Consider the following 16,254-nt stretch of genomic DNA (forward strand, 5'->3'; position numbering starts at 1 on the left):
ATTTTGATAGGGATTTCATTGAATGTGTAAATTGCCCTAACATTGATATTTTCAAATAATATACATCTCTGACTTGTTCCTGACCTTACAGGAAAAGATTTCAGCTTTTCTGCATTTCAGATAATATTACGTGTGGTTTGGTTGACTTCAAATTTCATTGCACTGTGGCTGCAAAATATTCATGGTATGATCCTAATCTTTTTGTCCTCATTGAGACCTGATTTGTGACATAATTTGTGATTTTTTCTGGAGAATGTCTCATCTACACTTGTAAAGAATGTGTATTCTGCTGCTTGAGTATGTAATGATCTGAATATATCTGTTAAGTTCATCTAGTGTTGTGTCTTCCAAAGCCTTTGTTAACTCGTTGATTTTAGCTTCGCTGATATGCCCATTAATGTAAGTGGGGTGTGAATGTCCCATAATATTGTTTTATTATTGCCAATGAATTCCTTTATGTCTGTTATTGTTTTATATATATGGTGTTCCCATGTTGGAGGCATAATCATGTACAATGGTAGATCTTCTTAGGTCTTCTTGTTGAATAGTTACCTTCATTATTATATAATTGCCTTTATCTCTTGTTATAGTCTTTTATTTAAAATCTAGTTTGTTTGTTATAAATATTGCAAATTTGGCTTTCTTTTGATGTCCATTTGCATGACAAACATTTCTCTATCCCCTCATTTTGATTCCACAGGTGCCTTTAGGTCTAAAATGAGTCTTTTGCACGCCTATAGATGGATCTTTTTTGTTTGATTTGGTTTTCTTGATGGATTTTCTTTTTTTTAATCCATTCTAACACTCTGTCTTTTGATTGGAATGTTTGTCCATTTACACTTAGAGAGATTATTGATTAATATGTATTTAGTGCCATTTTACTACTTCCTTTGTCTTTTTTGTTATGGAGGTTTGTTATGGAGGTTTTCTGTTTTCTGATTTGTTTGTTTGTTTTCCTAGTCTTTATCACTTTTGGTCTTACCTTCCCTTTAATAATTTTTTTCCAGGGATGGTTTAGATGTTCTTTTTTTTTTAGTGTATGTGTCTGGGAAATTCTTTATCCCTCTCTCTATTTATCCAGGGTTTCTGGATCACATTCTTGGCTGCAGATTTTTTTCCATTTTGCTTGATGAATATATCATGCCACTCCCTTCTGACTTGCCAAATTTCTGTTGAGATATCTGGAGTTAGCTGTATTGGTCATCTCTTTTAAAGTAGAGCTTTGTTTTTCTTGGCTTTTAGTAGAGGCTTTTAGTATTTTTTAGTAGAGGCTTCTGATATTTTTTAATCATTATATTTTGGAAATCAACTATGTGTTGATTTGGCCACTTTTCTTGCCTTGGATAGGAGTTCTTCATACTTCCTAGATCTGGATGTCTGTATCCTTCCTCAGATTACGAAAGTTTTGGGATGCCTGGGTGGCTCAGTGGTTGCAGTATCTGCTTTTGGCTCAGGGCCTGATCCTGGAATCCAGGGATAGAGAGTCCCGCATTGGACTCCCTGCATGGAGCTGCTTATCCCTCTGCCTGTATCTCTGCCTCTTTCTCTGTGTTTCTCTCATAGATAAATAACCAAAATCTTAGAAAAAAAAAGACTATGGGAATCTTCAGTTGTAATTTCCTCATAGATATCTGCCCTCTTTCCTCTCTTTTCCTCTAAGATTTCTATCATATGAATATTATTATGTTTGATGGAGTTACTTTGTTCCCTAAGTCTAATTTTTAAAATTTTATTTTTCTATTTGAGTTTTATTTGCAAACATATAGCATAACACTCAGTGCTCATCCAGTCAAGTGCCCCCCTTAGTACCTGTCACCCAGTCACCCCATACACCTGCCCACCTCCCTTTCCACTACCCCTTGTTCATTTCCCAGAGTTAGGAGACTTTCATGTTCTGTCACCCTCACTGATATCTCCCGCTCATGTTGTCTCCTTTCCCCTTTATTGTCTTTCACTATCTTTTATATTATCCAAAAGAATGAGACCATATAATAATTGTCCTCCGATTCATTTATTTCACGCAGGATAATATCCTCCAGTTCCTATCCACGCTGAAGCAGATACTGAGTATTTGCCATTTCTAATGGCAGAGTATTATTTGATTGTATATATAGACCACATTCTTCTTTCAATGGACACCAAGACTCCATCCAAAGTTTGGCTATTGTGGACATTGCTGCTATACACATTGGGGTGCAGGTGTCCCACCATTTCACTGCATCTGAATCTTTGGGGGAAATCCCCAGGAGTGCAATAAGTGAGTCATAGGGCAGGTCTATTTTTAAATCTTTGAGGAACCTCCACACAGTTTTCCACAGTCGCTGAATCAGTTCACATTCCGACCAAGAGTGCAAAAGTGTTCCCCTTTCTCCACATCCTCTCCACCATTTGTTGTTTCCTGTCTTGTTAGTTTTCACCATTCTTATTGGTGAGGTGTTACCACATTGTGGTTTTGATTTGTATTTCCCTGATGAAAAGTGAGGCGGATCATTTTCTCATGTGCTTGCGAGCCATGTCTATATCTTCTCTGATGAAATTTCTGTTCATCTCTTTGGCCTATAATTTTTGTAATATTTGTTTCTTTGCTGTTGAGTTTAAAAAGTTCTTTAGAGATCTTGAATTCTAGCTCTTTATCACATATGTCATTTGCAAATATCTTCTCCCATTCTGTAGGTTGTCTTTGAGTTTTGTTGACTGTTTCTTTTGCTGTTTAGAAGCTTTTTAACTTAAGTCCCAATAGTTCATTTTTGCTTTTGTTTACCTTGCCTTCATAGATGTATCATGCAAGAAATTGCTGGGGCCAAGTTTAAAAAGGCTATTGCCCCGGAGGAGGGGCAAGACGGTGGAAGAGTAGGGTCCCCAAATCACCTGTCCCCACCAAATTACCTAGATAACCTTCAAATCATCCTGAAAATCTACGAATTCGGCCTGAGATTTAAAGAGAGAACAGCTAGAATGCTACAGTGAGAAGAGTTCGGGCTTCTATCAAGGTAGGAAAGGGGGGGTTAGAAATAAAGAAACAAAAGGCCTCCAAGGGGGAGGGGCCCCGCGAGGAGCCAGGGAGGGGCCCCGCGAGGAGCCAGGTTGAGGGCGGGGCGAGTGTCCCCAGGACAGGAGAGCCCCGTCCCTGAGAAGCAGGAGCTGCACCAACCTTCCCAGGCGGAAAGGGGCCCGCAGGGAGTTGGAGCAGGACCCAGGAGGGCGGGGATGCCCTCGGGCTCCCGGGGACACTCACAGACACCTGCGCCCCGGGGAGAGTGCGCCGAGCTCCCTAAGGGCTGCAGCGCGCACGGCGGGGCTGGAGCAGCTCGGAGGGGCTCGGGCGGCGGCTCTGCGGAGGGGGCTGCAGGGCGGGAGCGCGAATCCAACAGAGCAGGCCCCGGAGCACAACGCGCCAGGACACAGCCCAGGATCCGGCCTCCCCCCGGGACAGGCAGAGGCCGGGAGGGCCCAGGACAGCGAGGAAGCTCCTGCCCCGAGCTGAGCAGATCAGCGGCCCCGCCCCGGAGCCTCCAGGCCCTGCAGACGGAGAGCTCCGGAGTTACTGCGGGGGCTGACTCCAGGGCTCCAGAGCTGGCCCCACCACTGGGGTTGTTCCTCCTGGGGCCCCACGGGGTAAACAACCCCCACTGAGCCCTGCACCAGGCAGGGGGCAGAGCAGCTCCCCCAAGTGCTAAAACCTGAAAATCAGCACAAAAGGCCCCTGCCCCAGTAGACCAGCTAGAAGGACAAGTTCCAGGGAAAGTAAAGGGACTTAAAGTATACAGAATCAGAAGATACTCCCCCATGGTTTTATTTTTTTTTTCTTTTTGATTTCTGATTGTTTCCCCCACCCTTTTTTCACCTTTCTTTCTTTTTCTTTCTCTTTTTCTTCTCTTTTTTCCTTTTTTCTTTCTTTTTTCTCTTTCTTTTTCTCTTTTCTTTCCTTCTTTATCTCCTCTCTTTTTCTCCTTTTCCCAATACAACTCATTTTTGGCCACGCTGCACTGAGGAAAATGACTAGAAGGAAAACCTCACCTCAAAGGAAAGAAACAGTCCTCTCTCCCACAGAGTTAGAAAATCTGGATTATAATTCAATGTCAGAAAGCCAATTCAGAAGCACTATTATACAGCTACTGGTGGCTCTAGAAAAAAGCATAAAGGACTCAAGAGACTTCATGACTGCAAAACTTAGATCCAATCAGGCAGAAATTAAAAATCAATTGAATGAGATGAAATCCAAACTAAAAGTCCTAACGATGAGGGTTAACGAGGTGGAAGAACGAGTGAGTGACATAGAAGACAAGTTGATGGCAAAGAGGGAAACTGAGGAAAAAAGAGTCCAACAATTAAAAGACCATGAAGACAGATTAAGGGAAATAAATAACAGCCTGAGGAAGAAAAACCTACGTTTAATTGGGGTTCCCGCAGGCGATGAAAGGGCCAAGGGCCAGAATATATATTTCAACAAATCATAGCTGACAAATTTCCTAATCTGGGAAGAGAAACAGGCATTCAGATCCAGGAAATAGATCCCCCCCTAAAATCAATAAAAACCGTTCAACACCTCAACATTTAATAGTGAAGCATGCAAATTCCAAAGATAAAGAGAAGATCTTTAAAGCAGCAAGAGACAAGAAATCCCTGAATTTATGGGGAGGAGTATTAGGGTAACAGCAGACCTCTCCACAGAGACCTGGCAGGCCAGAAAGGGCTGGCAGGATATATTCAGGGTCCTAAATGAGAAGAACATGCAACCAAGAATACTTTATCCAGCAAGACTCTCATTCAAAATGGAAGGAGAGATAAAGAGCTTCCAAGACAGGCAGGAACTGAAAGAATATGTGACCTCCAAACCAGCTCTGCAAGAAATTTTAAGGGGGACTCTTAAAATTCCCCTTTAAGAAGAAGTTCAGTGGAACAATCCATAAAAACAAGGACTGAATACATATCATGATGACACTAAAGTCATATCTGTCAATAGTAACTCTGAACGTGAACGGGCTTAATGACCCCATCAAAGGCACAGGGTTTCAGACTGGATAAAAAAGCAGGACCCATCTATTTGCTGTCTACCTGAGACTCATTTTAGACAGAAGGACACCTACAACCTGAAAATAAAAGGCTGGAGAACCATTTACCATTCAAAGGGTTCTCAGAAGAAAGCAGGGGTAGCCATCCTTATATCAGATAAACTAAAATTTACCCTGAAGACTGTAGTGAGAGATGAAGAGGGACACTATATCATACTTAAAGGATCTCTCCAACAAGAGGACTTAACAATCCTCAATATATATGCCCCGAATGTGGGAGCTGCCAAATACTTAAACATTGGTTTAACCAAAATTAAGAAATACTTAGATAATAATACACTTATACTCGGTGACTTCAATCTAGCTCTTCCTACCCTTGATAGGTCTTCTAAGCACAACATCTCCAAAGACACAAGAGCTTTAAATGATACACTGGACCAGAAGGATTTCACAGATATCTACAGAACTGTACATCCAAACTCAACTGAATACACATTCTTCTCAAGTGCACATGGAACTTTCTCCAGAATAGACCACATACTGGGTCACAAATCGGGTCTGAACCAATATACCAAAAGATTGGGATCGTCCCCTGCATATTCTCAGACCATAATGCCTTGAAATTAGAACTCAATCACAAGAAGAAGTTTGGAAGGACCTCAAACACGTGGAGGTTAAGGACCATCCTGCTAAAAGATGAAAGGGTCAACCAGGAAATTAAGGAAGAATTAAAAAGATTCATGGAAACTAATGAGAATGAAGATACAACCGTTCAAAATCTTTGGGATGCAGCAAAAGCAGTCCTAAGGGAAAACACATCGCAATACAAGCATCCATTCAAAAACTGGAAATACTCAAATACAAAAGCTAACCTTACACGTAAAGGAGCTAGAGAAAAAACAGCAGATGGACCCTACACCCAGCAGAAGAAGAGAGTTAATTAAGATTCAAGCAAAACTCAACGAAATTGAGACCAGAAGAACTGTGGAACAGATCAACAAAACCAGGAGTTTGTTCTTTGAAAGAATTAATAACATAGATAAACCATTAGCCAGCCTTATTAAAAAGAAGAGAGAGAAGACTCAAATTAATAAAATCATGAATGAGAAAGGAGAGATCAATCACTACCAACACCAAGGAAATACAAACAATTTTAAAAACATATTATGAACAGCTATACGCCAATAAATTAGGCAATCTAGAAGAAATGGATGCATTCCTGGAAAGCCACAAACTACCAAAACTGGAACAGGAAGAAATAGAAAACCTGAACAGGCCAATAACCAGGGAGGAAATTGAAGCAGTCATCAAAAACCTCCCAAGACACAAGAGTCCAGGGCCAATTGGCTTCCCAGGGGAATTCTATCAAACTTTTAAAGAGGAAACCATACCTATTCTACTAGAGCTGTTTGGAAAGATAGAGATGGAGTACTTCCAAATTCGTTCTATGAGGACAGCATCACCTTAATTCCAAAGCCAGACAAAGACCCCACCAAAAAGGAGAATTACAGACCACTATCCCTGATGAACATGAATGCAAAAATTCTCAACAAGATACTAGCCAATAGGATTCAACAATACGTTAAGAAAATTAATCATCATGACCAAGTAGGATTTATCCCCGGGACACAAGGCTGGTTCAACACTCGTAAAACAATCAATGTGATTCATCATATCAGCAAGAGAAAAACTAAGAACCATATGATCCTCTCATTACATGCAGAGAAAGCATTTGACAAAATACAGCATCCATTCCTGATCAAAACTCTTCAGAGTGTAGGGATAGAGGGACCATTCCTCGACATCTTAAAAGCCATCTATGAAAAGCCCACAGCAAATATCATTCTCAATGGGGAAGCACTGGGAGCGTTTCCCCTAAGATCAGGAACAAGACAGGGATGTCCACTCTCACCACTGCTATTCAACACATACTGGAAGTCCTAGCCTCAGCAATCAGACAACAAAAAGACATTAAAGGCATTCAAATGGGCAAAGAAGAAGTCAAACTCTTCCTCTTCGCCAATGACATGATACTCTACATAGAAAACCCAAAAGCCTCCACCCCAAGATTGCTAGAACTCGTATAGCAATTTGGTAGCGTGGCAGGATACAAAATCAATGCCCAGAAATCAGTGGCATTTCTATACACTAACAATGAGACTGAAGAAAGAGAAATTAAGGAGTCACTCCCATTTACAATTGAACCCAAAAGCATAAGATACCTAGGAATATACCTAACCAAAGAAGTAAAGGATCTATACCCTAAAAACTATAGAACAGTTCTGAAAGAAATTGAGGAAGACACAAAGAGATGGAAAAATATTCCATGCTCATGGATTGGCAGAATTAATATTGTGAAAATGTCAATGTTACCCAGGGCAATTTACATGTTTAATGCAACCCCTATCAAAATAACATGGACTTTCTTCAGAGACTTAGAACAAATTATTTTAAGATTTGTGTGGAATCAGAAAAGACCCCGAATAGCCAGGGGAATTTAAAAAAGAAAACCATATCTGGGGGCATCACAATGCCATATTTCAGGTTGTACTACAATGTTGTGGTCATCAAAAGAGTGTGTTACTGGCACAAAAACAGACACATAGATCAATGGAACAGAATAGAGAACCCAGAAGTGGACCCTGAACTTTATGGTCAACTAATATTCGATAAAGGAGGAAAGACTATCCACTGGAAGAAAGACAGTCTCTTCAATAAATGGTGCTGGGAAAATTGGACATCCACATGCAGAAGAATGAAACTAGACCACTCTCTTGCACCATACACAAAGATAAACTCAAAACGGATGAAAGATCTAAATGTGAGACAAGATTTCATCAAAATCCTAGAGGAGAACACAGGCAACACCTTTTTTGAACTCGGCCACAGTAACTTCTTGCAAGATACATCCACGAAGGCAAAAGAAACAAAAGTAAAAATGAACTATTGGGACTTGATCAAGAGAAGAAGTTTTTGCACAGCAAAGGATACAGTCAACAAAACTCAAAGACAACCTACAGAATGGGAGAAGATATTTGCAAATGACGTATCAGATAAAGGGCTAGTTTCCAAAATCTATAAAGAACTTATTAAACTCAACACCAGAGAAACAAACAATCCAATCATGAAATGGGCCAAAGACATGAACAGAAACCTCACAGAGGAAGACATAGACATGGCTGACAAGCACATGTGAAAATGCTCTGCATCACTAGCCATCAGGGAATTACAAATCAAAACCACAATGAGATACCACCTCACACCAGTGAGAATGGGGAAATTTAATAAGGCAGGAAACAACAAATGTTGGAGAGGATGTGGAGAAAGGGAAACCCTCTGGCACTGTTGGTGGGAATGTGAACTGGTGCAGCTACTCTGTAAAACTGTGTGGTGATTCCTCAAAGAGTTAGAAATAGACCTGCCCTACGACTCAGCAATTGTACTGTTGGGGATTTACCCCAAAGATACCGATGCAGTGAAATACCGGGACACCTGCACCCCGATGTTTCTAGCAGCCATGTCCACAATAGCCAAACTGTGGAAGGAGCCTTGGTGTCCATTGAAAGATGAATGGATACAGAAGATGTAGTCTATGTATACAATGGAATATTCCTCAGGCTTTAGAAACGACAAATACCCACCATTTGCTTCAACATGGATGGAACTGGAGGCGATTATGCTGACTGAAGTAAGTCAATCGGAGAAAGACAAACATTATATGTTCTCATTCATTTGGGGAATATAAATAATAGTGAAAGGGAATAAAGGGGAAAGGAGAAAAATAAGTGGGAAATATCAGAAAGTGAGACAGAACGTGGAGGACTCCTAACTGTGGGAAATGAACTAGGGGTGGTGGAAGGGGTGAGGGCGGGGGGTGGGGGTGACTGGGTGGCGTGCATGAGGTGTGCACTTGATGGAATGAGCACTGGGTGTTATTCTATGTGTTGACTAATTTAACACCATTAAAAAATAAATTTATTTTAAAAAATGTAAAGAAAAAGTAAAGGAAAAGAAAAGAAAAAAAAAATGAGAAGATATAGAAGGGGGACACTGAGAAATGGTGGTGTTGAAGAAGTTGTAGTGGAGGGAGAATGTAGTCTACCTAATGGGTTCTAACAGATGATTCTCTTGTTTCTGAATAATAAAGTTCTGTATATTAGAAGATTCTCAGTCCCAAATTTATATAAACCAGAAATTCTTGTATAGAGCCTCAATACTGACCACCAAAACATAAATGAGTTAAATGCGGGTGCAGAATGCGAATGAGGAATCTCGCAGAATGAACCAGCATGATATACCACTTGGTTCTAGGTGCATGCTGGTCATGTTTTATCAGGTATTAACTTACCTCATTGGTGAAAAAAATGAGGCAGAGAAAATTTAAAAAGAGAAAACAAAACAAAACAAAACAAAATGTCTTTTATATCTCCTCAAATTAAGTTGAGTATGTTGAAGGGAATCTAGAAGAGGAAAATGTATTTAAGACCTGTACTTCTAGAAATATGAAAGTCAAAAAAGAAGATACTTAAAAATGAAGAGGTGGTAAAATATTGTAATTAAGGTGGGAAAAGAGAAAGAAAAAGGTAACTTAGTCTGATATAAAACGAGTTGTACTGGAAAAAAGAAGAAAAAAAGGGAGGGGTATCCTCTGGTTCTATATACTGTAAATCCCTGGAATTTCCCTGCAGCTTTCCAGTGCTGATGGGTCAAGAACTTGCTCTTCCCCCGTCCTTCCAGTTGGTCTTCTGGGGGAGGGGCCTTCTGTGCTGATCGTCAGGTTTGTGCACCTGTGGGAGTTGCCCTGTCCCCTGCCAGGTGCACGGCTCAGTGAGAGCTGTTTATCCTGCGAGGCCCCTGTTCCCTGGTGGCCCCGCTCCATCCCAGGCACAGGGTGACACCAGGAGGAATGACAACACTGGGGACAGCCAGCCTTTCTGCTCTGGAGTCAGCTCCTCTCAGTAACTACCATAGTCTCCCAGTGCACACTGGCCTGGATGCTCCAGGGGTGGGGGGCGCTTATCTGCACAGCTCGGGGCGCTGGGCGGCAGGAGAGTCCTTACTGTCCTGTGCCCTCCCTGTCTCCACCTGTACCAAGGGGACCGCAGGATCCTGGGCTGTGTCTCCCAGGCCCCTGGGATCCGGGGCCTGTGCTGCTGGAATTGCACTCCCGGAGCCGTGGCTCCCGAAGGCAGCAGGGCGCAGACCCCTCCACCGGGAGCCACCGACTCACTGACAAGCTTCTCCCTGAGGCCCTGCTGGACACGTCCTGTACCAAGCTCAGCCCACAGTCTGTGGGGCGCTCTCCCCAGGAGTACACCTCCTCTGTTAGTGACCCCGGGAGACTGGGGGCTCCACTGCCCCTCCTGTAGTTCTGCCTGATTTCCCTGCTAAGCACCTTTCAGTCGGAAAAATACGGTGCGGATTTTTAAAGTCCCTGCTTCTCCGGGGCTGGGCTTTCCTGTCCTGAAGGCTTTCGCCGCGGGGACTTAGCCTGGCTCCTTGCGGGGCCCCTCCCCCATTTGATTCTTTTTTTTTTTTTTTTTCCACTTTCCTACCCTGTTAGAAGTGAAAACCCTTCTCTCTGTAGCATTCCAGCTGTTCTCTCTTTAAATCTCAAATCAAATTCATAGGTTTCAGGATGATTTGAAAGTTATCTAGCTAAGTTGATGGGGACAGGTGACTTGGGGACCCTACTCCTCCGCCATCTTGCCCTGCCCCCAATCCCCTAAATCTATGCTTATATTCTGTAATTCATTCTGTCTTTGGTAAGCTTCATTATTTTCCATTATTTTATCCTTTATATCACATATTCATTCATTCCTTGCTTCTTCCATCTTTGTGTTCATTACATTCAGGGTTTTTAAAATATCACTTACTGCCATTTTAATTTCTAGTTTTCAAAAAGAATTCTTTATTTTAGAGAGAGAGGGAACAAGTGGAGACAGGGGTCAAAGGAGAGAGAGAGAAGCAGATTTCCTGCTGAGTGTGGAATCTTACTGGGATTCTATCTCAGGACCCTGAGGTCATGATCTGAGATTAAATCAAGTGTTGGATGTTTAACCATCTAAGACTCCAGCCACCCCATTTCTGATTTTTTTTTTTTTTTTTTTTTTTTTTTACTCTTTTACCTCTGTGGTAAGGGCTTCCCTTTCATTTTTTTTCACCTGGTTTTCTTCAATTTTATTTTTTTATAATAAATTTATTTTTGTTATTGGTGTTCAATTTGCCAACTTACAGAATAGCACCCAGTGCTCATCCCGTCAAGTGCCCCCCTCAGTGCCCATCACCCATTCACCCCCACCTCCCCGCCCTCCTCCCCTCCCACCACCCCTAGTTCGTTTCCCAGAGTTAGGAGTCTTTATGTTCTGTCTCCCTTTCTGATATTTCCCACACACTTATTCTCCCTTCCCTTATATTCCCTTTCATTATTATTTATATTCCCCAAATGAATGAGACCATATAATGTTTGTCTTTCTCCGAATGACTTACTTCACTCAGCATAATACCCTCCAGTTCCATCCACGTTGAAGCAAATGGTGGGTGTTTGTCACTTCTAATGGCTGAGTAATATTCCATTGTATACATAGACCACATCTTCTTTATCCCTTTCATTCTTAACTCAAGCCAGTGAGCAGCCTTATGATTCTTGCTTTAAATTCTCCATCAGTTATATTACTTATAGCTATTAGACCCAGGTCTAATAGCTATAGACCCATAAACCCAGGTCTCTGGCTATTTCTTCTCCCTCTCCCTGTGCCCTTCCCCTTTCATTCTCTCTCTCTAAAGTAAATAGATATATCCTCCCCCCGCCCCCCAAAAAAAGGAACTCCAAGATTTAGGAATGTGATGTGGGCAGGTTCTGCAGTGTTCTTCTGGGAGAGTGTCTCCCTGTGCTGGAATTGAGTGAGATTTGACTTAGAAGCACAGATGCACCAGAATGCAAGGTCATGGGACTTGGAGCTAGCAGGCTCAGCAGCCAGTTTCAGAGTGGAGTTGTCCCGGTCAGGTCACTCTGCATTTATGCTGAGGGTCAGGGGAGGAAAATGGTGACTGCTGGCTCCTTTGTCCCTGGAGAGGTGTCTACATGAAAGTTACCTCTCATGGACATGCTCCCAAAAAGAACAAATAATCTCCCCCCAGGCTGTCCTCAGATCTTGCTGTCTGCCTCTGGTTGCTTGCTTGTCTTCTTTTCCAGAAGCAGGGCAGCATTGCAGGGCTCTATATCAGCCAAGCCTACAGACCTTTAGAACTCCAGTATTCAAACCCCAGATGGTTGCAAAAACTCATAAAAATCAGCCCCTCTCCTTTTCCCAGTCAGTGACTTTGGGGAAGTGTTCTCCTGGAGCATTCCCCGGGATACTCCTATCTCTCTCGCCTTTCTCTATGATCAGGGCTCCCTCCTCTTCACAGTGCTAATGCTCCATTTATCCCCCAAAGTGCACCTCTGCACTTCCTACCTTCTTCAGTGTGGCTTCTTATTTCATTCTATTTGTGGATTTTGTTATGTCAGTCTTCAGATCAATTTCTATGGTATTCAGAATGATTTGATAGATATCTAGTTGTGTTCAAGGAATAAGATGACCTTAGGGTCTTCCTACTGTGGATCCATCTTAGGTTCTCCTCTCACTCTTTTTTAATATACTATTTTATTTTTAAGTTGGACTGAATTTATTTTAGTTGAAAAATGAATTCACTTCAGTTAAGAACCTTAGGTAATCACATTTTAATTTCCAAATTAACATAATTGAAAATGCTTGCTGGTAATGAGTTAATTAATGATCATTTGGTGACTAAAAGTAAGCAGTTAATGTCCTTTTTTTCTTCCAGATTTGAAATTTTTATTATGTAATATGAAGTAAATTTTCCATCTCAAACAAATGCTTACTTTTGGAAAATATTACTATATTACATAGTTTCTTGTGATGAGAATATTTACCCATGATATATTTTAGGAAGACTAATTCCCAGATCAAGCTCATAGCTAGCTAATAATCTATAAATCTCTAAAGGCTCACTTAGTTTTAGTATAAAATATCCAAATTTATATATATACCTTCTTCTAGTTTGGAAGAAAAATATTTATTTCCAATTCAAGGACTTCTTATATTTTTATTCTAGCTTCTTTATTTAAATCTTCCCCCAGAAATAAAGATATAGCAGAATTGTCCCATGAACAATGATATTCATTCATCCATAGTGTTCAGGTGTACAGCTAATCTGGAGAGAATGGTAGGACTTTTGTGGGCTAGTGGTTGAACAGATATATCTATTTAAAAATGTGGTACAGAAAAGTTAACCCGGATCAAACCTCTAATTCTGCTTCATTAGAATTACGAGAATACTAAATGTATAATGTAATATACGCAACAGAAATTATCTGATACAAGGATATAAACAGCTTTGGGAAATGTAAAGTTTGAGCTTTTAGAGGAATTATTTGGAAGCAGGTCTGATTTATTACTCATTGCTAGATAGTATGTAACTCTCATCAATTTTTTAAATATAATGGCTCTCACTCTTAGTCTATTTTGCATCTCCTCAATCAAAATTATTTATCCTGAGGTAGACCTGTAATAAATTGCTTTCTTTTTATTAATTTATTTTTTAAATAAATTGCTTTCTAATGATTCATGAAAATGACCCATCTAGATTCCCCCTCATGAAAGATATAAACTCAATTTCCTTTCTAATGGTGGGAGAACTTCTAATTTCATGAGAAAATTTTATGCCAAATCTCTGTATCTATCACTTTTCCCTGAAAATTGGGAATCAGAAAAACCAGCATTCACTACTTAGGAATAAACTATAATAGAAATGAAACAAATATCTATCTATCAATATATGTCTTTATATTATATAAACCTGGAAATGATACAATGTTTATTGTTCTTTTGTCATTTTTTAAGCATTTAGGGAATATGCACTAAGTGTATAAGTAGTGTATTGAATAATGCCATCAAGCTGGATTGTTTCTATTATCACTTATGCATACTAAGAACACATTATTGCCCACAAGTTAAAACAAAATATTTACCTTCACAAAGAAAAAAAGGAATTTTATGAATATACAATTACTTTGTCAAATCTCAGTTATTTTAATCTTCCAGATTATTTTATTCTCTGTCTTCAACCCTAGAATAATATTGTTCTTAGGGAGTATACATGGAGAAAGTGATCTACTTCTGAGGCAGCAGTCCAAATGAGAAATCCTCTACGTCTTTTCAGAGCTGATCCTCTGAATCAGTCGTCTCAGGGCCCCCATTACCTCCTTATTTCTCATGCTGTAGATGATGGGATTGAGCATTGGAGTTAGGATGGTGTAGAAGACAGCCAGAGTCTTGTCTTCTGTTGGAGTTCGGAGGGATCTTGGGCGTAGATAAGTGTAAGCGAAGGGTGCATAGTAGAAAGTCACCACAGTGAGGTGAGTGCTGCAGGTGGAATAGGCTTTCTTCCTCCCTTCTCTTGATTGCATGCGGCAGATGGCAAGGAGGACCTGGCCATAGGAACATGCAATGCCAATGAAAGGAAACACAATCAAGAGTGTGGTGCTTACAAACACTGTGTACTCATAGATCCAGGTGTCCATGCAGGCCAATGTCAACATGGCTGGGACATCACAGAAGAAATGGTTAATGGCTCTGGATTGACAGTAAGGTATATTGAGGGCATATGCAGTGTGGGCACAGGAGTTGATTGAGCCCATTATCCAAGATCCTGTTATCATCAGCACACACACTCTTTTGCTCATACGAATGGAATAGTGGAGAGGAAAGCAAATAGCCACATAACGATCATAGGCCATTGAGGCCAATATTAATCCTTCTCCACCTGCTAAAGTCAGGAAGAAGAAGCTCTGAACCCCACAACCAATGAAAGAAATAGACTTGTTTCCAGAGAGATAATTAGAAGCCATCTCAGGGACAATGGTGGAGATGTAGCTCAGGTCCATGAGGGAGAGCTGACTAAGTAGAAAATACATGGGTGTGTGGAGATGGGTGTCTAGGAAGATGAGGATGATCATGCACAAGTTGCCAAAAAGTGCCATTAAGAAAATGAAAACAATGAGAATGAAGAAGAACAGGCCAATTCTTGATGGTGGAAATAACCCCAATAGGAAGAAATCTGTAGAATTTGGGTTATTATTTTCCATGGGGCATTACTTTTGTTTCCCCTAAAGATAGACACACATTAAATATAGAAAAATAAACTCTTATTAATTTGTTATTTTAATTACACTGTGATTTATTCAGGAATCATTGCAGCTTTAAAATAATAATAATAATAATAATAGTAATAATAAATACCAACAATAATAACAATATACAACTATTTTGAAAAGAAAAACATTTTTCCTCATAGATAAAATTTTTATTTTATATATTATAAATTAATGTAGATGTTTATTTTATCCACATATCCAATGCAGAAATATTTTTAAAATATTTTAAAGAAATCTGCAAATTTGTAATTACTTTATTAAGATATGTTTATTTTCCTACATAAATTTAACTATTAACAAAGGCAGACGTTACATCTCGTGTGTAGGCTTTATTAATCAATATAAATAAACTAAATTACAGACTCATATTTGAATGCATTTTTATAACACTTAGGGGATGCTTTTGTTATAATTAAGTCCAACATTTCTGAAACTATGGTAGCCTATTGGATCATATTGCAGACATATATTCATTTCTTTGGAATTCTGCTCAAAAATCTTGCCAAATCAAGCCTCTTAGCACCACATATCATTTTTTTACTGCTTTTTCCTCCAGAAATATACAATGAATTATTTTTGCCAAATACTATTTACACAAAGCAATTTTCTTCTTCCTTCTTACCCAAATTCCAAAAGCACTAGTTAAGTAAACACTTTTCATGAGAACTTATTCTTCAATTTTTTTGTAGCTTATATGACTACATTTAAGTTCTTAAAAAAAAGATGTACATTCTGTTCATCCGCTTCTCAATAGTTATATGATGTTATGCATTGTGTTATGGTACATTTTCTTACTTATTCCTTTTTTGCACTTTTTTGTTTTTGTATATTCAAAGCTATTTCCATTTCTAGATAAATGTGAGTTTAACAAATATATGTATCACCCTTCTCTCATACAGTTCAGTTAGTACAATAACAAATAATTAGAAGGAGGAGTTAAAATGGAAGAGAATTAGGGGGACCTTAAACTTGCCTGACCCCCTGAATATATAGAAGATGCAAGAGAATCCCTTACTTCAGCAA

At 39.9% G+C, this 16,254-nt stretch overlaps 1 protein-coding gene across 1 annotated transcript; it reads right to left on the minus strand.

Annotated features, from left to right (window-relative positions):
• Positions 1-14,223: 14,223 nt before the first annotated feature.
• On the minus strand, positions 14,224-15,162 carry LOC129515010 (olfactory receptor 2L8-like). The gene has a single exon (XM_055333710.1). The coding sequence runs from the start codon at positions 15,160-15,162 to the stop codon at positions 14,224-14,226; it is 939 nt and encodes a 312-aa protein (XP_055189685.1).
• Between the last annotated feature and the right edge of the window lie 1,092 nt (positions 15,163-16,254).

This window comes from Nyctereutes procyonoides, unplaced genomic scaffold (assembly GCF_905146905.1).
Source record: "Nyctereutes procyonoides isolate TBG_1078 unplaced genomic scaffold, NYPRO_anot_genome, whole genome shotgun sequence".
Classification (NCBI taxonomy): domain Eukaryota; kingdom Metazoa; phylum Chordata; class Mammalia; order Carnivora; family Canidae; genus Nyctereutes; species Nyctereutes procyonoides.